General features: G+C 43.2%; 1 protein-coding gene across 3 annotated transcripts in view; it reads left to right on the top strand.

Annotated features, from left to right (window-relative positions):
- Window positions 1-26,938, top strand: part of SH3BP2 (SH3 domain binding protein 2) — a 288,568-nt gene that overhangs the window by 248,817 nt on the left and 12,813 nt on the right. For all 3 annotated transcript variants that reach the window (XM_053704202.1, XM_053704200.1, XM_053704201.1), the window contains exon 10: window positions 6,654-6,709. In XM_053704202.1, coding sequence (XP_053560177.1) covers window positions 6,654-6,709 — 56 coding nt within the window. The remainder of the gene's footprint in view (window positions 1-6,653; window positions 6,710-26,938) is intronic.

Below are 26,938 nucleotides of genomic sequence, written 5' to 3'. Positions count from 1 at the left end.
TTAGAGTCCGGAGATGCACGGAGAGTCTTTCTGCAAATCCATCCTGACTTATTTTTAACAGTTCCATAAGCAATCGGCATTGACAAGTTTCGCTGCCTGCTTTCTTCTCTCAAGTCCATGGCAGAGGCGAGGCTACTATCTGTCACACTTGAAGGGCCGTGTTCCTGTTCTATGGCGTAGATTCCAGTAAGATTGTTTCATTTTACTTTTCTCATGATTGGTTTGTATTACAAATGTTTTCCTGAAAGGCTACCACCTTGCGGGACCGGGACCATCTAGAGTAATCAGGGTCTCAGTGAGGCTCCTTTTGTATCTTGGAATCAAGGGTTATATCTCCTAATGGAGGTTATATGAACAGGGTTTTTTTTTTTTTTAATCATGTTTGTTATGTGATTCAACCTGCTTATGTGTAGTGTTACTTAGGCTCATGGCTTTGTGGAACATAAGGGCCTTGGAAGTGACGTGGCCTTTTCGGTCGGGCGTGCTTTTTCTGGACTGTATGGCTTACCTTGTGACCGGGCGTGGTCACGTTTTTGACTCTCCAGTTCTGCATTCCTGACCGTGTGGGGACAGAGAAATTCTGGTTCTCTGGTGTCTGGTGCATAGGAGGTGGTGAGTGCCCCAGCCATTGTGGGTGTGGGGTGCCGTTTAGATTTTTTTCTTATTTGGTCCTTTTTTTTATTTTTTATTCATATCCCAGTTATGGAGGATTTTGATGTTGAGATTGAAGTGGTCTCTGATTCAGATTCTACTCATTGTAATAAATACGAATTGGCCCAGATGACACGTGACAGTCAGTTATGTTCCATAGGCTGTGCTAGAGGGCTCGTTTCCTCGGGATTGGGGAATCTAGGGGCCGCTGAGCCATCCGCCTCTGGGGGTGCTGTCCCTCGAGTGGCGAGTTCCCTACCACTTACTGTTTCTACATGTGCAGGTGACCCAGATTATGCTTATCCTTCCCTGGGTGGGGGTTTGTTCCCTCCGGAGGTTGTGGCATGTTTCCATATTCAAATCCTGAAGGTGATGGCACATCTGCAGCGTCCGGATGTCTGCTTAAGATTATTTTTGTGTCTAGTCAACCCGGGCCCCCCAGGCATGGGGTGGCCCGTTCATCTCTCCAGGGGAGCGACTGTTCCTGAGGCTCCGGTGGAAGTGTGCTGTGTTTTTTGTTATAGACTGGCGTGCTTTCGGGTTCTGTTTAGGCACGTTTTGGCATTGTTGGACGATCCCATCCTTAATGGATATAGGCGTTCGCAGTCTTCTTCGAATAGCTCACAGAATTAAATATAAGGGGATGAAGTAATCTTCTTTATAGTCTGGTATTGAGTATCCTTTCCAATCTGAGCTTGGATGAGCAAGGTTCCGTTAGGCTAGCCCTGCGGGTCTGTTCCTTTTAGGTGAAAACCTACGGGTTGCCTTTCTTTTATTTAATCTGGTTAGGATGACTTTTATTTGTTTTTAAAAGCTCATGTTTGGTTTCCTACTCCTTCGGGAGTTTTCCTTCTGCAATCGATACTCATAATTTTTTGATTGCACTGTTTACTTCTACGGAAGTTGTTCTGGGGACACGTTTAGTCCTATGTGTTGTCTGTCGTTTCTTTCTCCCTCCCTAGGGGCGAATATTGCAGCATTGACAGTAAAGGCTATGGTTCAGCTCCTTCTGTCTTGACGCCTCTTTCAGACACGTGGCGCCTGTTCTGCCTGGCTGGTCCGGTTAGGGCGCTGAGTGATTGCTTTATTATTTAGTTTTTTTCTTAGCTTGTTTAGACAAGTGTCAGCTAAGCATTCTGAGGGGACCTGAGGGTCCATGGGGCATAAGGGACTGGTTCAGTCCTCCGCTTCCTTTAAGCTGGTTGTTTGGGACTCGGTGGAGTTCTAGTGCGTCACACTCTGTTGGTTCCGATATCGTCGGGACTTGAGTGTTTCCTTCCTCGCGTGGGTTGACGATTGGAGGTTCTTAGGGCCTCCTTGCTGCCATTTGGGGCGGTCTTGTCCTTCTAGGGCTATTTGAACTGTCCTTTTGGACTTGTTACTTTTTGAGGACTCTTCCTTCGGGTCGAGATCTCTGGACTCTGTCCGTTTCTCCTTGGAGGTTGACCTGGTGGTCTTTTCCTACTCTGAGGATTAGTCGTTCCTTATTAGGAATGATAGGCTATGTGGTCTCCTTCTCCAGGCTCCGTCTAGGGGCTGTTTTCAGGGTTTGGGATGCTATGCATTCCTTTTTACTTGGAGATTGTCCTGATTTTGTACGCTGAGGTGATTATGGAGATTAGCCTTTGCTACCTCGCTCTTTGGGTTCCCCCTTGGTCCTGGTAGTTTGGGGTACACCTATGGGGCTTAGAATCTTAGCAGCTCTGTCGTGCCCTAGCTCCTTGGAGTTTGACTTTTTGTAGGGGTGTTCTCTTCCCTTTGGGTTGGGATTTATGTTTAGACCCGTTTTACGTGTTATTCTTATTTCTTGTGTAGTCTGTTTCATTCGATCGGGGTATGGTGTTCCCTGGGGTATTGTTTATCTGGGGCTCAGGCTTTTGTTTGTCGAGATCTTTCTGGGCCTAAGCCAACTGGTCTGATTGGTGGTTAGCCCCATGGTTTTGCTGGCTGGATCCCGATGTGGTGCGGGTACTTTTTTTCATGACCTTATCTGGTATTTTTTCTGGATTTATATGATCCTGTGGTTGGTTTAGGAGCTCCAGTTCTCCAGGGAACATAGGCTATAACTTATGGTCTCGCTAGTTTAGCTACTAGCAGCTTGGCCAGGAGTGCTGTGTGCTTAGTCTTCTCATGGCCAGCCTTGTTCTTAATTGGTATGTACTTCCTTTCTTGGGGAGTTTTCCTTTTCGTATCATCAGTGGCGCCTGGATGGTTTTCATTTGGCTCAAGTTAGGGCTTTGGCCTTGTGAGTGTGTGCGCTGTTTATTTGGCTGTGCCCATCCCTTAGGGGGGTAGCTTTGCCTTTCTTAAAGAGGTGGGGGTTTCCTCTCTCTGAAGGGGGGTAGTCCTGCCCTGTGTGCAGGTGGTTGGAACAGGTGGTTTATCCTGTAAAGAGAGTGGTCCGCTTTTCTAGGGTTGTTCTGTTCCATCTGTGGTTGCAGTCTCATGTCATGTTAGACTATAGTGTCGGGCTAGATTTCATAGGGTTTTTCTGCCTTGTTTCAGCCTATCTCTATGGGGTCCTCTTTGGGGGTATCTGTGGGTACTTTTGGATAGCACCCGAGCTCTGTTGGGGGACTGTGGCTGTCCCATTACGCCCTTTTATCTGGGGGCCGGGAGTTGGGGTCCCTTCTGTTCCCCTGTCCTTCAGACCTGCCTGATGCTTGGGCTGGCCCGGTGTTCTGTGTACCCACTACTTAGTGGATGTTAACAGTTCATCGGTTTGTGTTGGTTATCTATCTTCGGATGCCTTTTCCTTGCCTGCAAGTATTTTCCTTTCATAGTCATTCTGGTATGACTGCAGTGTGTGGTGTTCAGAGGTTGCTCTCTGGGTTTGGTGCACGTGTTGTCTGGGAATATTTTGTTATTCCGAGTTTCTGGCAACTTGGAACTCAGTTTTTTGGGACAGTTGCTCTGTGTTTTTTCGGAGAACTTTTCTTTTCTGTTCTCCCGGTCTTAACCTTGTGGTTCTGTACTGTTTGGGGTTTGGGTGTTGCCTTACCTTGGTTTCAGGATCCCTTAGGGTCTCTGTAAACTTGGCTCACTTTTTGGGTTTTCCATTTTTTATTTGGATCTTCTTGCACCCTGCTTGGGTCTTCCGGGAATCCTTGTTTGTTCCTCCATGTCCTCTCCCCTTTGGGAGTTTTTCGGTTGTGGACCGACCTTGGGGAGATGGGTCTCCTAGAGGAGTGTTGGCTCAGTTAAAGCTGTTTTCTACGGTTTTTAGCAAGGCTGTGGTCTATCTGTGAGTCAGTGTTTTTGGGGCCTTTTCTTTTCAAATATTTTCTTGGCTTCGGATGAAGCGGGATTTTTGTTGGGTTATGGTTTCAGGCCTGGTGCCCTCAGAATAGGCCGCCTGATGTACCCTCACATTTTAGCACTCAGTGTCCTCTATAGCTTGGGTATTGTTTTCCCAAAAGTAATGAATGCAGCTGTGAACTCTTTCCATTTATGAAGAAAAACATAAATTATGCTTACCTGATAATTTTCTTTTCTTTAGATGGAAAGAGTCCACAGCTCCCCGCCCGTGTTTTTATGTGGGGCGGCCGTTTTTGTTGTTGCTTTTTTTTTTTTTTGTTGTTCTTCTGGCACCTTTTCACCCTGATATTTCTTTTACTGTTCCTTGTTTCTCGGCAAAATGACTGGGTGTTGAGGGGAGTGGGAGGAGTATTTAAGCCTTTGGCTGTGGTGTCTTTGCCTCCTCCTGGTGGCCAGGTTCTGAATTCCCAAAACTAATGAATGCTGTGGACTCTTTCCATCTGAAGAAAAGAAAATTATCAGTCAAGCATAATTTATGTTTTTTTACCATATCAGGGGTATTCATAATAGTAACAAGTCCAACTTGAATCTCTTTAATACTTAACGAGGGAGTCAACCTCCTTTTTGCTAATAGAAACCCAAAAGGTATATATCCTTTTCAAGAGTCAGAGTATTACCCTCCAACTATGCAGTATTATTTCAATCCAGTTCCATTGTCCTTAGGAAGTGTGATTTAAAGTAGTTGTTTTATTTCTTAAAGTGAATATCAAGCTAACACTATTACCTAAACTGAAACAATAGCAGTTAAAAAAACAAATGAGAGTTTCATTCATCAAATCGTTAGTAGATACTTATCTTTAGAGATATTTCACTCTGAACGCTATAGGGATAAAAGCCGAAGCTCCGGTCACCATTTCACGGGGGAAAACAAGGATTTGTTGATTGCAGATGAGTCATCTATCAATTGGTGTAAATGGCGACCGGAGCTTCGGCTCTTATCCCTATAGCTTTCAGAGGGAAATATCTCTGAAGATAAGTATCTACTAACAATTTGATGAATGAAACTCTCATTTATTTTTTAACTGCTATTGTTTCAGTTTAGGTAATAGTGTTAAATTGACATTCACTTTAAGCTTTTAACATAGTATAACTTGGAAACAGGAAAAAGCCCATACTTGTGTAAGGGCTAAAGTAAAATAAAAATAAATCAACATGAAAATAAGAACATTTCAATAACCTTGTTTACTGTACTGTGCTTTATAGAGTCTTTTAGTTGCTCACTTTCCAAAGCTTTCAGTGTTCTGTTTTAAAGGAATACAACTTGGTAACTGTCTGAGCAAGGTATCACTATTTCATAGTTCCATTTATCCGATTTGCTGTGGAAACTTTACATTCTTCCTTCTGGCTATTTCCTCTGGGTTATCCACTGCTACAATGTTCCCAATTAAAGATCAAACAGTTTATGCTATAAGATTAAATCACCTGGTATTTTTTTGTTTTTTATGTAAGCCTCAGTAGGAAAGTTGGCAACCTAAAGTAGTTATATGAGGACTTAAGGCGAGGACTTGCCAGTGTAGAGAGAAACCCCATAAAAGCCATGCATAGCTAAATAAAGATCTGAAGCAACAATTTTCCGTTCAAAAATTACTTGAGGGACCTTGCAGTACTGACGAGACTTCTTCACTGGAGTAGAGAGCTTTAGATCAATGGGACCTTCGACTTTTTTTGAATGGCAGAGAAATACCATCAAATCAGGATTAATTCCTGGGAAATAGTCTGTACACAAGTTTAGTTGTAATATGTGGAAGGGATTTCTAGCGCATCCTGGTTCCTTATCCAAGGGATTATTTGGAGGTGCCTAGGATTTGATGGCAGACACTTTAAATGTTTCTTATTAGACCACTGCAGCCTCATGTCCCAGTGCAACAGCTGCTGCTTGTCACAGATTGTCCTGGCAGTGAACAGCTATTTGTGTCTTCTTTTTGTCTCAGGGCACATTTTTTTTTAACCAAACCCTTGAAGAACTTGCAATGATGACTTGGATTCTCAAAGGCACTGGTTTCCCTGATAAAGTTGTTTCTTTTTTCTTAAAGCTATTGAACTTGTAGCATTTATATTATAAAATGTGCAACTATTTAGTGAGAGGTTAGAAATGTTCCTAAAATCCTCTTCTACAGATTTTGGATTTTCTCCAAAGTGGTATGGATGTGAATTTAGCCATTAGTTATCTGAAAGCCCAGGTTTCTGCAAATTGTTAGTTTTTCTGTTTCTTCTGATTCTGGGTCATTCTTTTAATCCCTAGAAATAATTTGTCCTTTCTTTTAAAGATCCTTGTTGGTATCTGCAGGTTCTTCACCATTTACATTATGTGTGCCTAAAGCTGTTTTACTGTATCCTTAGCCTTTTGGTACTTGACCTTTGAGTACTAATATGGTTCAGTAAGTGTGTGAAACTGGATTTATATTTACTAGTAAATCCATTTGTTAATAATCTAAGTAGAATCATATGTCTCTCAGTCATTTCAAGGCCAAACCCTTTCTTTTCTCCCTCTCTCCAAATAAATTCATACTTGGCTATACTGACTCAAGCATGTTCACTGTTCAGATCATAAGCTGATGTGTTAAGAACCATGTAGTAACATTTCACAATAAATTATCATATTTCAAATACATTTTATACAAATTTTGCTGAAGTCAGAATAAGCGTTTCTATGAAAAATAACTGATTTGTATTTTTTCTTTTAGGTCCCTTTGCCCGCGAGTGTATTTATTAATACTAATGAATCCACAGAAGTTGAAAGGTAATTTGTTGTTTGAGTTAAGATTTTGTTTTTCAGATAATGCAATTTTTATTTTCCTTTCTCATTATTATATTTTTTGTTAAAGGCCATGTTAAGTGATGTACAGTATTAAATATAAAAAGACAGAAAGCGCATCTGCAATTTACAGTAGTATTTGTTATTTCTTAAACAGATAAAAAAATGCACATTAAAGTGATTGTAAAGTTTTTAACAAATTAAAGCCCAGTATCAAATAACTCTTAAAAACAGGGGCACTTTAATTCATTAATGTTTACATTGATGCTTATTTTTTAAAATAACTTTGCAATATGAACGCTGATCCTCTGTCTTCATCTGCTGCTTTCATTAGCATATCGATGACAAATCCGGCTTCCTCCAATCATTGCCGTTGCCCCATGCGCTGGACCCCAAGGGCACACAATGATTGGAAGAATCCATTTGCTAAAGAAAGCAGGAGCTGCGGACGGAGGATCGGCGTTATGTTTACCATAACACTAAGGTATTTCCATCTTAATATGAGGAGAGTCCACGGCTTCATTCCTTACTTGTGGGAATACAGAACCTGGCCAACAGGAGGAGGCAAAGACACCCCAGCCAAAGGCTTAAATACCTCCCCCACTTCCCTCATCCCCCAGTCATTCTTTGCCTTTCGTCACAGGAGGATAGCAGAGAAGTGTCGGAAGATTCAGAGTAGTCTCTTATGGAGGGTAGTACTCTTCGGCATGGGACTGTAGTTTTAAATAGTCTTGTCAGCCTCTCAGTGAGAGCATTGACGAATGTTAGGGTCTGGAGATGCAGGGAGAGTCTTCCTGCGAAACCATCCAGACTCATATTAACAACTCCTAAGCAATCAGTGTTGACGAGTTTCACTGCCTGCTTCTATTACTCAAGTCCATGTCATGTGCAATGTTACAAGACTGTCAAACTTGAGAGGCTGTGTGTCTGTTCCACAGCGATGATTCCGGTAAGATTGTTTCATTTCTTTTTTTTTTAAATATAAATTTTTATTCAGTTTCAGAAGTAGAAGTAACAATTGGGGACACACAGGACCCCTGCTCCAGTAGACACAAACATATGGAACGGACACGCAGCTCCGATTAGAGTCATTGTCAAAACATTGATAAGTCAGATATCCCTTCCTTAGTGAGGGAAGGGGACTTTAAACCAACTCCCCAAGGTCAAACTAAGAAATAAAAGTTCAGACAGTCATATAAATAGAAGACATCAGATTGACTTACATTTTTCTATTTCAGAGTAACCAATATAGATCTGACCATTGTGGAACTCACACATCTATAATACAAAAAGGGAAAGAATGGGTAAAATGGGGGAGTTTGTGGTGAAAATAGTTCACCTAGATTGAACCCTGATGTGGGCTCTGAATGTGGGGGGGGGGAACTAAGGCATATAAATTAAGTGTAGTCCTCCAAAAACCAGCACAAGGTATAAGTGAGATAGAGGCTCTGAGATCAAAAGCTATTGTACTTCAGGAGGATATTATATTCCTGCCATACATAGTATTATAACGGTCTCTCAATATACTATTAATATAAGCTGAAACAACAATGTACAACAACATAGAGAAGGTCACAAAATAACTGTAGACTGAACCCAGCACACGCAGTACCTAGTACATTCTGTACCCATCACACAAAGTGCCTAGCCCATCCAGTACCTAGGACACAGACAGTACCTAGCACAAACTTAATCTAGTCCAGACATCGCCCAGTACAAACAGCACCTAGCACGCACTGTGCCTAGCACAAACAGCACTTAGCAAAAACGGCACTTAGCATCAACAGTACCTAACACAAACAGTACCCAGCACAAGCAGTCCCTAGCGCGAGCAGTCCCTAGCACACCCAATACCCAGCACACACAGCACCTAGCACAAACAGCACCTAGCACAAACAGCACCTAGCACCAACGGTACCTAGCACAAACGGTACCTAGCACAAACTGTACCCAGCACACTCTGTTCCTAGCACAAGCACTACCCAAGACAAATCATGCCAAGCCCAAATAGTACGTAGCACAAACAGTACCTAGTACAAATAGAAGCTAGCACAAGCAGTACCTAGCACACACTGAACCTAGGATAAACCTGACACCAATATTATGTCATTTTTGAGTCACGCCAGAGCCACACCATAAAAACAAACAAGCAGTGTAGAGAAACAACATTAAAGGGCTATATGATATAGTACACTTCTAGTGTTATGTAGATATTTATATACTCCTACAAGGCTTTTCATACCCAAGATACGGTATTGGTGTATCGACGGCCTTATCTGCTTCACTATTCCTGTACATTTCTCCAGGGGCCACCTACCAACCCCCAAAGTCTGCTGACATGCAGAGGTGATGATAGTGTATTAAATGAAAAACCCGAAGTACAACCTTGGATTAATTAATATAGTATTAAGACAGCATGGTTCAAGTGGTATAATAAATGACAGCCTTGGCACTTATGCTTTATGTCTAAGATTGCAAACTGTAGTAATATATTAGATGTAAAGTTAATTAAATTAGATCGTAAATAGGTAAAAAATGTCTAGATTGGGCATAGTGCGCTGTGGGGATTATAGTTAATTTAACATGTTACAGCCAGGCCCTTCTCACCCTGTGCTAGCATCTTTGAGATACAGGCAACAACGTTGATAAAAGGCTAGTCTCTAAATACTAAAAATGATAGTAGAATGTCTGCAATAACATCTGTGCCACTATTTCTTTTGAACATATCACGTTGGGGGGCCCCTCTCAAACCCCCTCATGAAACATAAATATAGAGGTACCTTATTCCTAAACTTCAGACATACTATGGTTCTAAAACAACAGGTTTTACCCATTATGGCCTGTGATCAGTATGGATATCTGTATCTTGGCATTATGGACAAAAATGCAGCCTGCTGTAGTACGATGTAATTTAAGGTATATAGAAAACTATTCTAGGGGAAGAAGCAGTGAATATCTCTAGTCTGGGTTTAAAATGGGTATAGAAAGGGCATATATTTATATATTAAGTAGAGTATATAAGTGTCATATAGTATAAATGACCATCATCATTTATAGGTCAACTCCAGTACAATCATTAAAGTCCCACATGTTATGCCTAAGGTATAGATAAAATAAATCACTAGAGATAAGCATAGGTATTGGAGGGCAAGGCTTATAGGTAGGTGACATATCAAGTGTTCCTTCAAGCTCCGGGGGCCATGAAATGGTACGGGCAGTAGTCCAGGGTTCAATTAGTAGCATTGTCGCTTTTAGCTCACTTTTCTCCAGTCTGTATCTGATTCTCCTAATGCCATACAATGCTTATTGGAAAAGGAGATTGTCCTAAGTCTAAAGCTGGAGTCACTAGATTCACAGTATGGCCTGCCATACTGCTAGTAGTTAGAGGTCGGGTGAGATTCATCCCACCCCAGATGGCCCAGGCAGTTGTCTTATCACAATATCGTCCCAAGACCATTACCAACCCCAGGATAAAGCCTCTGTTACTGGATTCAAATGTTCTGTGGTCGAAGGTTTCCCATTGATCAGGCATTTCTCTTGAGCGGTATAGGTTGGCTAATTTCTGAAGGGAGCAAACTGAGAGAGACCTACATGGATCCCCTCAACGCTAATATGGTGGCCCCAGCTGATCCGGATATCATTATATTGACCCACGCTTTTCTGAGTAGCATAAGTATATTCTGACTGCTCTAACTCTGTAAGCACTTTATTGAGGTCTCCCCTGTGTTCTTCCAAGGAGTATACCATCAGCGACTGGGGTTCGGTCACATCCCCTATAGTGTGAGTATTGAGAGGTGCAAGGATTTCCATTGTAATGTCAAGAGTTTAGTCTAGAAAGCGGAGCGTAGAGGTTCTCAGCCACACAGGTCTGTCCTCAGGCACTATCAGAGGCTTAGTATCAGAATGCCCTTCAACCGGGAACGGAACAATTTAGTGCACGGTTGATCCCTTAAGACATCGAGACCTCAAACTTGAAAATTGAGGCATGGAGCCTTGTAACGAGTTCCTCCATAGTAAGGATTTGCGTTGGGCTACTAATATACAGTCTCCTGTTTATAGTTGACACACCGCATGGCTAAGAAAATGGCCGCTCCCCAGTGAACTCCGGTGCGTTTTCAAAGTAAGCGAGAGCCAAACTCCTTCTTCCAGGCTGTTTCTTAGGATATGGTCGGTTCAATCTCCTTAATGTGTTATCCTTCTTATTAGTGTACTTTGGGCTGCATTGAGCGGTCAGAAATTTAGATAAAATCGGTTCTGGTCTGGAGCTGCTGTAACCTATGACCGCTCAGATGCAGGGCTAGACCCGCCCCCCAGATCGTTTCATTTTATTTAATATGATAACGTAAGAAACAGGGTCCCAGTGTGACTTCTTTATCTGTATGGAATCAAGGGTTAATATCTATATGTGTTATGCTGCGACATGTGTGAGATGAGGCTCTTGGCAGATGTGGGAACATTCAGTTTTTTTTCCTTCGTTGTGGATAACTGTGTAGCCTGTCAGTTTGGCACACTTTCCTTCCTGCAGCAGGTGCGGTTCTGCATGGCACTTCATGTGACCGGGTGTGGCCTCATTAACTTCCTCTTTCCTGACCGTGCGGTTTACAGGAGAAGAAGCAGTTTTATCTGTGGGCCTGGGTCATAGGAGGTGGTGAGTGCCCCGGCCATTGGGGGTATAAAGGTGCCATCTATTGATTTTTCTATATTCCATTTAAAAGCGCAGGCTGTGGAGGATTCTGATGCGTTAGAGGGTACTCCCTCTTTACCCAGATCTAATACCTGCTTTTATTGTGAGGAGGCTACGCTATACCCGCCTGCTCAATTATGTTCCACATGCCTTGATAAAGTAGTTATGTCTAAAAAGACCAAGATGTTTAGTACTACTGAGCCGTCCACCTCTGAGGGGTCTCCGTCCCGCGAGGTGCGTTCCCTGCATTCATCTCCTATTACACATGCAGCTTCCCATTACACGACTAATCCTCCTTTGGAAGGGGCCCTTTTACCACCAGACTTTTTTGATCAGTTGCAAACGGCAGTGTCTGGGGCCTTTAGTGCTTTACCTCGCCCTGCTAAGCACAAGCAAAAGGTTAAATATTGTTATCCTTCCCAGGAGTCATCTACCAACTTGCTGGATTTATCTGATACTAGATTATCCACCGATGAAGACGCCTCTGATACTTCAGTGAAGGATCTTTCTGGGTCGGAATCGGCTGCCTCTTAGCCTCCGGCTGTGGCACATTCCCATTTTCAGGACGTCTCCAGACTGGCCCCCATCCTGTGGAACTCCCTGCCTCGCTCCACAAGACTCTCCCCTAGTTTTAACAGCTTCAAGCCCTCCCTAAAGACTCCACTATTCAGGGATGCATACAACCAACACTAACCTTTCCTAACTCCATTGCTTTCCCCTTGAACCCCTTAGCATGTAAGCCTATGAGCCCAGCTGTTTATAGATCGCCTTCATAAGAGCCGTCTACAAAAGTGCAACTCTCGGCAGAGCCCTCTGCCCATTTGATCCCTATAAATGTTATCCTGTATACCAACTATTTTTATAGTGCTGCGGAATCTGTTGGCGCTCTACAAATACCTGTTAATAATATTAATCTTGGAAGGTTCTTTTTCTACTGGCTATTGCTTCGGCATGCAGAGTCTCTGAGATGGCAGCCTTGCAATGTGAGCCTCCTTACCTAGTATTTCATGCTGGTAAGGCTGTTCTTCGCACTGGGTTGGGTTTTCTCCCTAAGGTTGTGTCTGATCGGCACATCAATTAGGAGATTGTGGTTCCTTCCTTGTGTCCTAATCCTTCCTCCTCAAAGGAACGAATACTTCATAATTTGGATGTGGTTCTGGCTTTGAAATTCTATCTTCAGGCTACAAAGGATTTTAGACAGACTTCGGCATTTTTTGTTGTGTATTCTGGGAAGCGCAGAGGGCAGAAGGCCACTTCCCTATCTTTTTGGTTGAGGAGCATTATCCGCTTAGCATGTGAAATAGCGGGAGATAAGCCTCCTCAGAGGATTACGGCTCCTTCAACTAGAGCTGTGGCTTCTTCTTGGGCCTTCAAGAATGAGGCCTCTATGGAGCAGATTTGTAGGGCAGCTACCTGGTCCTCTTTACATAAATTTTACGTTTTTGCTTCAGTTGCTTTTGGGAGAAAGGTTTTGCAGGCTGTGGTGCCCTCAGAATAGGGTCCTCCTAATTTTTTACCCTCCCGTTTTCATTCAGTGTCCTCTAGAGCTTGGGTATATGTTTCCGACAAGTAAGGAATGAAGCCGTGGACTCTCCTCATATTAAGATGGAAAACATAAATTATGCTTACCTGATAATTTCATTTCCATCTGTATGAGGAGAGTCTACGGCCCCTGCCCGTTTTCTCCGTTGGGCGGACCCAAATTTTTTTTTTGTTCTTCTGGCACCATTTATACCCTGATATTTCTCCTACTGTTCCTTGTTCCCTCGGCTATATGACTGGGGGATGAGGGGAGTGGGGGAGGTATTTAAGCCTTTGGCTGGGGTGTCTTTTCCTCTTCCTGGTGGCCAGGTTCTGTATTCCCACAAGTAAGGAATGAAGCCGTGGACTCTCCTCATACAGATGGAAATGAATGAAGCAGTGGACTCTCCTCATACAGATGGAAATGAAATATTCAGGTAAGCATAATTTGTTTTTTAAAAAATAAGCATCTTCATTAACTTTAGTGCCCCTGTTTTTGAGAGTAACGAATTAAAGCCCAGTATCAAATAATAAAGTTTACAATCACTTTAAACAATGTAATAGAGTTTCAGCTTAGCTGGTCATGCTCACACGTTCTTGTCTCAGTACAGTGCTGCAGTCACGGTAATAATGCGTCACTCAGCTCTTTCAAGTACTGTGAATCTCAGATGTGCTTTCTCTCCGTCTTTAATATATTTTGGAATTGGAATGTGTATCACAAAGCCCTGTAGAATTTGCTTTTCTGCAAAGACATAAGTATAGTGAGTGCTCGGCTCCCCTGTTAGTCAAGCACTGTATAGACATATGAGAAGATTATATATACTATTGTGGCTAATGTATTGAACACTTTATTTGGGAGGACATTGAACTTGTCATGTTTGTATGTTCTTATGGTTATATACTGAGGGCATAAAGTTCTGAGAAACATTAGTAATATTTATGAATTTAGATATTATATAGTGATACAGCACTAATTGTGTGTTTTAGATGTACAGTATTAATTGTAAATAATATTTGTGGTTACTTTTTATTTTGTAATAAAATGGTGCTTTCTGCGATACTTTAAAGAGTCTTTGCCTATTTTATTTTGGTTCTAGAATGCTGATGTTAGAATTGCTTTAGCAGCTTAAAGGGACTTTGTACTCTAAATTGTCTCCCCTATAATGTTTTCACAATGGTCCATTTTACCTGCTGGGATGTAGTTAATTGTTTGCAATTTTTTACAAGCATCCCTGTAACAAAGTAGAGTTTTGTTTGTTTGGTAAGCTGACACTATATGAGAATTATTAGTAATACAAGCCTGGGAGATTTATGCATATAAATAAGTTTAAAAAACAACAAACCTTTTTACTTCTACTAAGGGGTAGATTTAACAAGCAGCGGATGCTGCAATCTACCCTCGTAAGACCGCTGTTCCTTAACTCATCCGCCACCTCTGAGCGTGTCAATCATCTGGATATGATCGGGATGATTGACACGCCCTGCTGATTGGCCGCAAATCTGTAGAGGGCGGCATTGCACAAGCATTTCACTAGAAATGCTTGTGTCATTTTACATGCCAACAGTGTATGCTGTCGCCATTTAGTGATATACGGCGGACATGATCTGCTACAGTGGATCATGTCCGTTCGACATTTAATAAATCGGCCCCTAAGTGTACAAAGTATGTGCGCAGATAATATGTCTTATAATGATAATTTATGTGTGCAAAGCTTTCAAAATCCTTTTATACATGTTGCACCTGCATATAAACATGGAATTGGGTGTGGATTTTTTTTTTTAAAACATGTTCTTTAACTCCTTAGTGACCACAGCACTTTTCAATTTTCTTACCGTTTGGGACCAGAACAATTTTTACATTTCTACGGTGTTTGTGTTTAGCTGTAATTTTCCTCTTACTCATTTACTGTACCCACACATATTATATACTGTTTTTCTTCATAAACGGGGACAGTCCACAGCTGCATTCATTACTTTTGGGAATTCAGAACCTGGCCACCAGGAGGAGACAAAGACACCCCAGCCAAAGGCTTAAATACCTTCCCCACCTCCCTCATCCCCCAGTCATTCTTTGCCTTTCGTCACAGGAGGTTGGCAGAGAAGTGTCGGAAGATTTAAGATAGTCTCTTATGGAGGGTAGTACTCTTCGAAATTGGACTGGAGTTTAAAGTAATCCTGTCAGCCTCTCAGTGAGAGCATGGATGAATGTTAGAGTCCGGAGATGCAGGGAGAGTCTTTCTGTGAAACCATCCCGACTCATGTTAACAGCTCCTGGGCAATCAGCATTGACGAGTTTCGCTGCCTGCTTTCTTCACTCAAGTCCATGTCAGAAGCGAAGCTACTATCTGTCACACTTGTAGGGCTGTGTTCTTGTTCCACGGCGTAGATTCTGGTAAGATCGTTTCATTTTACTTTAATGATGTGAATGTAATGTAAACGAAGAAGTCAGAGTCTCAGTGGGACTCCTTTATCTTTATGGAATCATGGGTTAATATCTCCTGAGGGGGGGTTCAATATGGTTATTGAACAGGGGGGGGCTTTAATCATGTTGGTTATGTGATTCTGTCTGCTTATGTGTAGTGAAATTGGGCTCGTGGCTATAGCAGAACATAACAGCCTTTTTGTCAGGCTGCGCAGCCCTGGTGGCCTTGGCGTGCTTTTTTCTGGCCTACACAGCGTACCTTGTGACTAGGCGTGGTCAAGTTCTGTTCCCCATTTCCGTATTCCTGGCCTTGTGGTGACCGAGAGAATCTGCTCGCTAGTTGTTTGGGTCACAGGAGGTGGGGAATGCCCCAGCCATTGGGGGTGTGAGGTGCCGTTTTTATTTTTTTCCTATCCATAATTATCTATCACCTAGTTATGGAGGATTCAGATTTTTCGGAAACGGATGTCTCTGATTCAGATTCTACTTCTTGCGAAAAGTATGAAATGGCCCAGGTAATCCATGCCCATCAGTTATGTTCCGAATGCTGCTTTAGAGTGTTCTCTTCTCCCGGAACAGGGAACTTAGAGTCCACTGAGCCATCCTCTCCTGGGGATTCCATATCCCGCGCGGCGTGTCCCCTAGAACATTCCTTGGCTATGCAAGCTGGTGTCCCTAATGCCGTTACCCCTTCTCCGGAAGGCGGCTTGTTTCCTCTAGAGGTTAAGGCACGATTCCGCATGGCCATATCTATGGTGTTGGCGCATTTACATCTCCCAGAGAGGGAGGTGTTGCTGAGATACTGTCTGTGTTCTGCTAGCCAAGGCTCATCAGGCGTGGGATCGTCTGGGTCAGGTCAGCCATCTTGGGAAGCGGTTTCCTCTGAAGCTTCAGGGGTCCAACCCTCGGGCTGGGGTCGTCACTTGCTACGGCGGAGGTAAGTCTTGCTTTTCACTATAGACTGGCGCCACCTTCGTGTCCTGCTGCGGCATGTTTTGGCGGTGCTGGAGGATCCTGGTCCTACTAGGTTGGGAGATCCGCGGTCTTCTGTTCCAGACGACGAGTTGGGTGGGGATGCAGTTAATCTCCTTTTCGTCTCCAATTTCCTTTTTTTGGGTATCTTATTCTGTTCTGAGCTTTCAAGGAATGGGGTCTCTGATTGGCTAGTCCTGTTAGTGTACCCATTCTTCTTGGGCGTTCACCTGTGGGTGCTGCCTTCCTTTTCTTTAAACCGGTTAGGATGTGTTTTATTTCTTTTAGAAGCTCATGTCTGTTATGTTTTCCGTTGGGAAACATTTTTTGTCTGGAATTTGATACTAGCAATTTTGTGGTCGCTTGACTTCCACGGAAGTCGCATGTTAAGGTTTTAATATTGTTATGTCCTTAGTTTTGTTGATCCTATGGGATCTTGATTTTTCTGTGGCCGGGGTCAGTTTGGATGCCCTATGTAGCAGGCTGGTCCTGATCGGGCGCTAAACTCTGTTCCTTACTGCTTATATCATCCACATGGTGCCGGTGTAACTGGTTGCCTGGTTGGATGGGGAGTTTCTCACTCGGATGAGGAGTTAGTTTCTCTTTGGGTTCCCTTCAGTTAGAATTATGCTTTTGCTTTCTGCTAGAGTTTTCGTGAAGTGGAACTTCCTTGAGCTTCAGTACATTTTTGAGGCTCTGCCCATGCAGGGCTACAACATGGAGAGGAGGCCTTTCGTTCCCAGACAACAGACTGGACCTTATCTCTTCTTTTAAGAGGGGGCATCAGGGTGACTAGGTGTTCCTTATACGAGTACCCTTTCACTGATGGGTTACAAATAGCCTAGCCTAAATTGTGATTGCAGGCGACCGAAGGATTGCACTCAGTCCTCGCTGTCCTGTCCTATATGTTGGTGAGGGTACAGAGCGGACCCTGCTAAGGATTGCTCTGGGTAATGTTTCTCGTCTGCTCTTTAAGGTCTTCTTTGGAATTGTCCTTTTGGATCTGTTTTCCTTGATGACAGTATCTCTTCCTTCGGGTTGAGGCTGATTGGGCCTTTTTTGTCTCCTTTTCCTTGGGGTTGGCCTTTGGTCAGCTGTTTCAGGAAGTAGGGCCTTTGAGTTTTTCTACTTCTGGGATTCCATCTGCTCCCATATTTTTGGAGTTGCAGATTACGGTGTTTTCCCTTTTACCTGTTTTTGCCCCTACTTATACGTTTTTTGGGGTTTTACCCGTCTAGGGTTAGAATCTAAGTTCATTCATTATTCCTCGAACTGTAGGGGCTTTCAGGAGAAGGATCCTGAGAGGATCTTGGAGACTATGGTTCTCTTCTCAATCCAGAATATCTAGGGTTGAGTTCTGTTTTCTGGACGTCCCCTTAGTCTTTGCATTAGTGGCTGTTGTCCCTAGTGCCTTAGGGTCAACCAGAGTGGCTGTGTGGTTTCATCATGCCCAGCACCCATTTTTAATTCGGGAGTTGTATCCCGTTGTGGGTGTCTTAAGCACTCTGTGTCTGGGACTCCTACGTGAGAGTTCAGTTCCCAAGGTGCCTTGGATTTGATTGTGATGCATCGCCTGGGGTGCAAAGTCTGCTCCGGAGGGGGTAACCCGGTGGTTCCTGGGTGTCCGGGTTTATTTGTCCTGGTCCTTGTCTTTAACTGGATTTTCTGGAGTTCTGTGCCAGATATCTTAAAGGTGATCCGGAATAGTACAGTGGGCTAATTAACAGTACACTTGTATTTGTATTTTGTTCCTACCAGCGAATATTTTTCTTTTCTTAGAGAATTCGTTTTCCACAGTGCCGGCCGTAGTGGCCGAATGGTTCTGTCTTTCGGTTCTTGACCTGTTGAGTCTGTTTACAGCTTTACGCTCCATGCCTTTGTGCGGGTGTGCTGTGCTGGTGTGCAGGGGTGCTGTGCTGGTTTTGTTTCCCTCCTTTGGGGTGGATTTCGATGGTGTTCCACCATGGCTTAGTGGCAGTTTATGCTTCTTTGAAACCTGAAGGTCAAGATTTCAAATACAGCTGTGGCTATGAACTTTCATTATGCTTGTCCTTCAAATACCCTTGCCTAAGACATCTTTATTCCATAGTATCCGCCTGATGATGAGAGGTATACTTTTTCTTCCTCTGTTCAGTGGGGTTGACAACCCCTGCCTTGCATGCAGGATGTCAGAGTGAAGGGATGAATTTGTTGTGACATGCCATCTCTGTACTTTTCAGTGGCGGGTCTCTCTTTGGTAATGCGCTTAGTCTTCGGGAAGGGGGCTGCAACTGGGTCCTGGAACCTGAGCTTTTTGGGGGGCTGGTTCCCCTCCCTTTTCCTTCCTGGAAGGCTTGATGATCGGGGAATTTTTATTTCTTTTGTCCATTTTGGGCATTATCCGTCACCTTTGGTGCTGGATCTGTTGCCCGGAACGAGGGTCAGGGATCTGTCTGGTCTATTGATTTTTGGCCGCGTATCATAGTTTAATATTGTGAGCCTTCCTTAAGGGGAGGCTTTGCTGTAGATCCTTTCTCGGCAGGTAGTTTTCTCTACTGTTTTCCGGGTTTTGGTCTCTTCTTTCCGGTCCTTTTGGGAAGGAGTTGTTCTGCACTCTTGGAGTCCTTTTTCTTGAGGATGGTCCTGTGCAGTTTAATACCTAGAGTTGGCGCCTTGGGCCACTAAGTCCTCCATTGCTGCAGGAAGCCTGTGGCTTTGGAGGAGTATATTCAGATATTTTGATACTCTTTCAGCGGCTTCCGGGGACAGTTTGTCTTCGGTTGTTCTTTGCTGGGTGCCGGTTGGCACTCAGCATAGGGGAGGGGTTTTCCTTCTCCCTTTCAGTTTCAGGGCATTAATTGATCCTTGGTTTATATGCAGATAGGGATTTCTCCCTTTTTTCATGGTTTTGCCCTGTTTCATCCTGGTTTACTCTTTTGGAGTTACCTTTGGGGTTTCTTTCACCCTAGTCTCTCATCTGAGTCCTTTTTCAGCCCTGTGGATGTTCCCCTTACTTTGGGTCGGGTGTGATTTTGTTTTGCAGGCTGAGTGCCTGCGGGACTGTGTCTCCTCAGGGGCTTTTTGGTCTGGTCGAGTCTAATAACCTGAGCGGTCTCTAGCAAAGGCCTTGCTGGTTCTAACTGGTTCTTTTTGTCCCTTTGGCTTCTAGTGAATCGGTTTTCTTGTCGGGAGTTTGGGTGTTTTCAGGGTGTGGTGCCCTCAGAATGGGCCGCCTTTTGTACCCGCCCATTTTGCATTCAGTGTCCTCTATAACTTGGGTATTGTTTTCCCAAAAGTAATTAATGCAGCTGTGGACTCTCCCCGTTTATGAAGAAAAACTTAAATTATGCTTACCTGATAATTTTATTTTCTTCAGACGGGGAGATTCCACAGCTCCCCACCCGTGTTTTTGTATAGGGCGGATGTAAATTTTGTTTTTGTTCTTCTGACACCTTTTTCACCCTGATATTTCTCCTACTGTTCCTTGTTCCCTTAGCAGAATGACTGGGGGATGAGGGAAGTGGGGGAGGTTTTTGAAGCCTTTGGCTGGGGTGTCTTTGCCTCCTCCTCGTGGCCAGGTTCTGAATTGCCAAAAGTAATGAATGCAGCTGTGGATTCTCCCTGTCTGAAGAAAAGAAAATTATCAGGTAAGCATAATTTTAATTTTTTTCTCGCCATTAAATGGACTTTCTAAAGATACTATTATTTAAATCATATCTTATAATTTACTATAAATACAAATATAAAATATGATGAAAAAATGGAAAAAAACATACTTTTTCCAACTTTGACCCCCAAAATCTGTTACACATCTACAACCACCAAAAAACACCCATGCTAAATAGTTTCTAAATTTTTCCTGAGTTTAGAAATACCCAATGTTTACATGTTCTTTGCTTTTTTTGCAAGTTATAGGGCAATAAGTACAAGTAGCACTTTGCTATTTCCAAACCATTTTTGTTCAAAATTTGCATAAGTTACATTATAACACTGATATCTGTCAGGAATCCCTGAATATCCCATCACATGTAAATTATTTGCAAACAGCTTGTGCAATTATGGCACAAATGGTTGTAAATGCTTCTCTGGGATCCCCTTTGTTCAGAAATGGCAGCCATTTATGGCTTTGGCATTACTTTTTGGTAATTAGAAGGCCGCTAAATGCCGCTGCGCACCACACTCGTATTATGCCCAGTAGTGAAGGGGTTAATTAGGTAGCTTGTGGGGTTAATTTTAGCTTAAGTGTAGTGTAGTAGACAGCCAAAGTATTGATCTAGACCCATTTTGGTATATTTCATGCCACCATTTCACTGCCAAATGCAATCCCCTTTGTTCAGAAATAGCAGACATATATGGCTTTGGCATTGCTTTTTGGGAATTATGCCGCTGCGCACCACACTTGTATTATGCCCAGCAGTTAAGGGGTTAATTAGATAGCTTGTAGGGTTAATTTTAACTTTAGTGTAGACATCAGCCTCCCACCTGACACAATTCCCACCCCCTGATCTCTCCTTGACCCCCTCAAACAGCTCTCTTCCCTCCTCCAACTCACAATTGTCAATGCCTTAAGTAAAGTCTGCCAGTACTAAAAACATAATTTATGCTTACCTGATAAATTTATTTCTCTTGTAGTGTATCCAGTCCACGGATCATCCATTACTTGTGGGATATATTCCCTTCCCAACAGGAAGTTGCAAGAGGATCACCCACAGCAGAGCTGCTATATAGCTCCTCCCCTCACATGTCATATCCAGTAATTCGACCGAAACAAAACAAGAAAGGAGAAACCATAGGGTGCAGTGGTGACTGGAGTTTTTAATAAAAATTTAGATCTGCCTTAAAAAGACAGGGCGGGCCGTGGACTGGATACACTACAAGAGAAATACATTTATCAGGTAAGCATAAATTATGTTTTCTCTTGTTAAGTGTATCCATCCATTACTTGTGGGATACCAATACCAAAGCTAAAGTACACGGATGATGGGAGGGACAAGGCAGGAACTTAAACGGAAGGAACCACTGCCTGTAGAACCTTTCTCCCAAAAACAGCCTCCGAAGAAGCAAAAGTGTCAAATTTGTAAAATTTTGAAAAGGTGTGAAGCGAAGACCAAGTCGCAGCCTTGCAAATCTGTTCAACAGAGGCCTCATTCTTAAAGGCCCAGGTGGAAGCCACAGCTCTAGTAGAATGAGCTGTAATCCTTTCAGGGGGCTGCTGTCCAGCAGTCTCATAGGCTAATCGTATTATGCTACGAAGCCAAAAGGAGAGAGAGGTTGCCGAAGCTTTTTGACCTCTCCTCTGTCCAGAGTAAGCGACAAACAGGGAAGAAGTTTGACAAAAATCTTTAGTTGCCTGTAAATAGAACTTCAGGGCACGGACTACGTCCAGATTATGCAAAAGATGTTCCTTCTTTGAAGAAGGATTAGGGCACAATGATGGAACAACAATCTCTTGATTGATATTCCTGTTAGAAACTACCTTAGGTAAAAACCCAGGTTTAGTACGCAGAACTACCTTGTCTGAATGGAAAATCAGATAAGGAGAATCACAATGTAAGGCAGATAACTCAGAGACTCTTCGAGCCGAGGAAATAGCCATCAAAAACAGAACTTTCCAAGATAAAAGCTTAATATCAATGGAATGAAGGGGTTCAAACGGAACTCCTTGGAGAACTTTAAGAACCAAGTTTAAGCTCCACGGAGGAGCAACAGTTTTAAACACAGGCTTAATCCTAGCCAAAGCCTGACAAACAGCCTGGACGTCTGGAACTTCTGCCAGACGCTTGTGCAAAAGAATAGACAGAGCAGAAATCTGTCCCTTTAACGAACTAGCAGATAAGCCCTTTTCCAAACCCTCTTGTAGAAAGGACAATATCCTAGGAATCCTAACCTTACTCCATGAGTAACTCTTGTATTCGCACCAATAAAAGTATTTACGCCATATCTTATGGTAGATTTTTCTGGTAACAGGCTTCCGTGCCTGTATTAAGGTATCAATAACTGACTCTGAGAAGCCACGCTTTGATAGGATCAAGCGTTCAATCTCCATGCAGTCAGCCTCAGAGAAATTAGATTTGGATGGTTGAAAGGATCTTGTATTAGAAGGTCCTGCCTCAGAGGCAGAGACCATGGTGGACAGGACGACATGTCCACTAGGTCTGCATACCAGGTCCTGCGTGGCCACACAGGCGCTATCAGAATCACCGATGCTCTCTCCTGTTTGATCTTGGCAATCAGTCGAGGCAGCAGCGGAAACGGTGGAAACACATAAGCCATGTTGAAAACCCAAGGGGCTGCTAGGGCATCTATCAGCGCCGCTCCCGGGTCCCTGGACCTGGATCCGTAACGAGGAAGCTTGGCGTTCTGGCGAGACGCCATGAGATCCAGTTCTGGTTTGCCCCAACGATGAATCAGTTGAGCAAACACCTCCGGATGAAGTTCCCACTCCCCCGGATGAAAAGTCTGGCGACTTAGAAAGTCCGCCTCCCAGTTCTCCACGCCTGGGATGTGGATCGCTGACAGGTGGAAAGAGTGAGACTCTGCCCAGCGAATTATCTTTGAGACTTCTAACATCGCTAGGGAACTCCTGGTTCCCCCTTGATGGTTGATGTAAGCCACAGTCGTGATGTTGTCCGACTGAAATCTGATGAACCTCAGTGTTGCTAACTGAGGCCAAGCTAGAAGAGCATTGAATATTGCTCTTAACTCCAGAATATTTATTGGGAGGAGTTTCTCCTCCTGAGTCCACGATCCCTGAGCCTTCAGGGAGTTCCAGACTGCGCCCCAACCTAGAAGGCTGGCATCTGTTGTTACAATCGTCCAATCTGGCCTGCGAAAGGTCATGCCCTTGGACAGATGGACCCGAGAAGCCACCAGAGAAGAGAATCTCTGGTCTCTTGACCCAGATTTAGTAGAGGGGACAAATCTGAGTAATCCCCATTCCACTGACTTAGCATGCATAATTGCAGCGGTCTGAGATGCAGGCGCGCAAATGGCACTATGTCCATTGCCGCTACCATTAAGCCGATTACTTCCATGCACTGAGCCACTGACGGGCGTGGAATGGAATGAAGGACACGGCAAGCATTTAGAAGTTTTGATAACCTGGACTCCGTCAGGTAAATTTTCATCTCTACAGAATCTATAAGAGTCCCTAGGAAGGAGACTCTTGTGAGTGGTGATAGAGAACTCTTTTCCACGTTCACTTTCCACCCATGCGACCTCAGAAATGCCAGAACTATCTCTGTATGAGACTTGGCAATTTGAAAGCTTGACGCCTGTATCAGGATGTCGTCTAGATACGGAGCCACCGCTATGCCTCGCGGTCTTAGAACCGCCAGAAGTGAGCCCAGAACCTTTGTAAAGATTCTCGGGGCCGTAGCCAACCCGAAGGGAAGAGCTACAAACTGGTAATGCCTGTCTAGAAAGGCAAATCTCAGGTACCGATAATGATCTTTGTGAATCGGTATGTGAAGGTAGGCATCCTTTAAGTCCACTGTGGTCATGTACTGACCCTCTTGGATCATGGGTAGGATGGTTCGAATAGTTTCCATTTTGAATGATGGAACTCTTAGGAATTTGTTTAAAATCTTTAGGTCCAAGATTGGTCTGAAGGTTCCCTCTTTCTTGGGAACCACAAACAGATTTGAGTAAAATCCCTGCCCTTGTTCCGTCCGCGGAACAGGGTGGATCACCCCCATTACTAGGAGGTCTTGTACACAGCGTAGGAATGCCTCTTTCTTTATCTGGTTTTCTGATAACCTTGATAGATGGAATCTCCCTCGAGGAGGAGAAGCTTTGAAGTCCAGAAGATATCCCTGAGATATGATCTCCAACGCCCAGGGATCCTGGACATCTCTTGCCCACGCCTGGGCGAAGAGAGAAAGTCTGCCCCCCACTAGATCCGTTTCCGGATAGGGGGCCGTTCCTTCATGCTGTCTTGGGGGCAGTAGTAGGTTTTCTGGCCTGCTTGCCCTTGTTCCAGGACTGGTTAGTTTTCCAGGCCTGTCTGTAACGAGCAACAGTTCCTTCCTGTTTTGGAGCGGAGGAAGTTGATGCTGCTCCTGCCTTGAAATTTCGAAAGGCACGAAAATTAGACTGTTTAGCCTTTGATTTGGCCCTGTTCTGAGGAAGGGTATGACCCTTACCTCCAGTAATGTCAGCAATAATTTCTTTCAAGCCGGGCCCGTCCGCGCCTGGATGGCGAATCCGGAGTTCTTAGCCGTTAGTTTAGTCAAATGTACAATGGCATCAGAAACAAATGCATTAGCTAGCTTAAGTGATTTAAGCTTGTCCATAATTTCATCCAATGGAGCTGTGTGAATGGCCTCTTCCAGAGACTCAAACCAGAATGCCGCAGCAGCAGTGACAGGCGCAATGCATGCAAGGGGCTGCAAGATAAAACCTTGTTGAACAAACATTTTCTTAAGGTAACCTTCTAATTTTTTATCCATTGGATCCGAAAAAGCACAACTATCCTCCACCGGGATAGTGGTACGCTTAGCTAAAGTAGAAACTGCTCCCTCCACCTTAGGGACCGTCTGCCATAAGTCCCGTGTAGTGGCGTCTATTGGAAACATTTTCCTAAATATAGGAGGTGGGGAAAAGGGCACACCGGGTCTATCCCACTCCTTGCTAATAATTTCTGTAAGCCTTTTAGGTATAGGAAAAACGTCAGTACACACCGGTACCGCATAGTATCTATCCAGCCTACACAATTTCTCTGGAATTGCAACTGTGTTACAGTCATTCAGAGCAGCTAAAACCTCCCCAAGCAATACACGGAGGTTCTCAAGCTTAAATTTAAAATTAGAGATCTCTGAATCAGGTTTCCCCGGATCAGATCCGTCACCCACAGAATGAAGCTCTCCGTCCTCATGTTCTGCAAACTGTGACGCAGTATCAGACATGGCTCTTACAGCACCAGCGCGCTCTGCATCTCTCCTAATCCCAGAGCTATCGCGCTTGCCTCTCAATTCTGGCAATCTAGATAATACTTCTGACAGGGTATTATTCATGATTGTAGCCATGTCCTGTAAAGTAATTGCTATGGGCGTCTCTGATGTACTTGGCGCCATATTAGCACGCGCCTCCTGAGCGGGAGGCAAAGGTACTGACACGTGAGGAGAGTTAGTCGGCATAACTTTCCCCTCGTCGTCTGGTGATAATTCTTTCATAGATAAAGACTGACCTTTATTATTTAAAGTGAAATCAATACATTTAGTACACATATTCCTATGGGGCTCCACACTGGCCTTCAAACATAATGAACAAACAGATTCATCTGTGTCAGACATGTTTAAACAGACTAGCAATGAGACTAGCAAGCTTGGAAAACACTTTAAAATAAGTTTACAAGCAATTTAAAAAACGCTACTGCGCCTTTAAGAAGCACAAAACCTGTCTCAAGTTGAAATAACAATGAACCAAATCAGTTATATCAACCAAATTTTCACAGTAAATGAATTAAGCTAGCAGAGCATTGCACCCACTTGCAAATGGATGATTAACCCCTTAATACCCAAAACGGATAATCAATAGAGAAAAAAACGTTTTTAACACAGTCAAACACACTGTCACAGGTCTGCTGTGACTGATTACCTCCCTCAAAATGACTTTTGAAGTCCCTTGAGCTCTCTAGAGACGTCCTGGATCATGCAGGAAGAAGCAGGAAGACTGAGTCTGAATTTTTACTGCGCAAAAAAACGCTAAAATAGGCCCCTCCCACTCATTATTACAATAGTGGGAAGCCTCAGTTAACTGTTTCTATGCAGAAATTAAGTCAGCCATGTGGAAAAAAATTATGCCCCAATAAGTTTTATCACCAATGTACCTTAAAAAACGATTAAACATGCCAGCAAACGTTTTAAAACATCTTTTTTAAAGAGTATGTATCTCTATTGATAAGCCTGATACCAGTCGCTTCCACTGCATTTAAGGCTTTACTACATTACTTCAGTATTAGCAGCATTTTCTTAGTCAAATTCCATTCCTTAGAAAATTATTTTACTGCACATACATTAATAAGCCTGATACCAGTCGCTTTCACTGCATTTAAGGCTTTACTTACATTACTTCGGTATCAGCAGCATTTTCTTAGTCAATTCCATTCCTTAGAAAAATATTTTACTGCACATACCTCAGTTGCAGGAGACCCCGCACGCCATTCCCTTTCTGAAGTTACCCCACTCCTCAGAATGTGTGAGAACAGCCAGTGGATCTTAGTTACTTCTGCTAAGTGAAAAAGTTATGGAGATTAGGCGCTTAATCTGCAAAAGGGATAAAGGTGTGTATGGAAGTCGTTAGCTAAATATGTAGAAAAAACTGGACCTTGGACAGAATAAGTGAAAAATTCTTCTACAATTTATTTTCAAAATAAAAACATGATAATACCAAGATAAAATAAATCACAATCCCTAAGTGTTGCAACACTATATCGATCAATTCATAAAATTTCTAAAATTCAGATATACATTTGTTTTATACACAAATAAAAGGATTTATCTGCTCTTTTGTATCCTTTGTTCAAAGATTTTAGATAGAATATATTCTTTTATTTCAACACAATTAATAATATTTGTCTCTTTTCGATATTTTATATCTATATTTCATCAACTTTAAAATTACAAATATGTAGCAA

Source organism: Bombina bombina, chromosome 2 (assembly GCF_027579735.1).
Source record: "Bombina bombina isolate aBomBom1 chromosome 2, aBomBom1.pri, whole genome shotgun sequence".
In the NCBI taxonomy this organism is placed as follows: Eukaryota; Metazoa; Chordata; class Amphibia; order Anura; family Bombinatoridae; genus Bombina; species Bombina bombina.
This window is presented reverse-complemented; position numbering and strand designations above follow the sequence as displayed.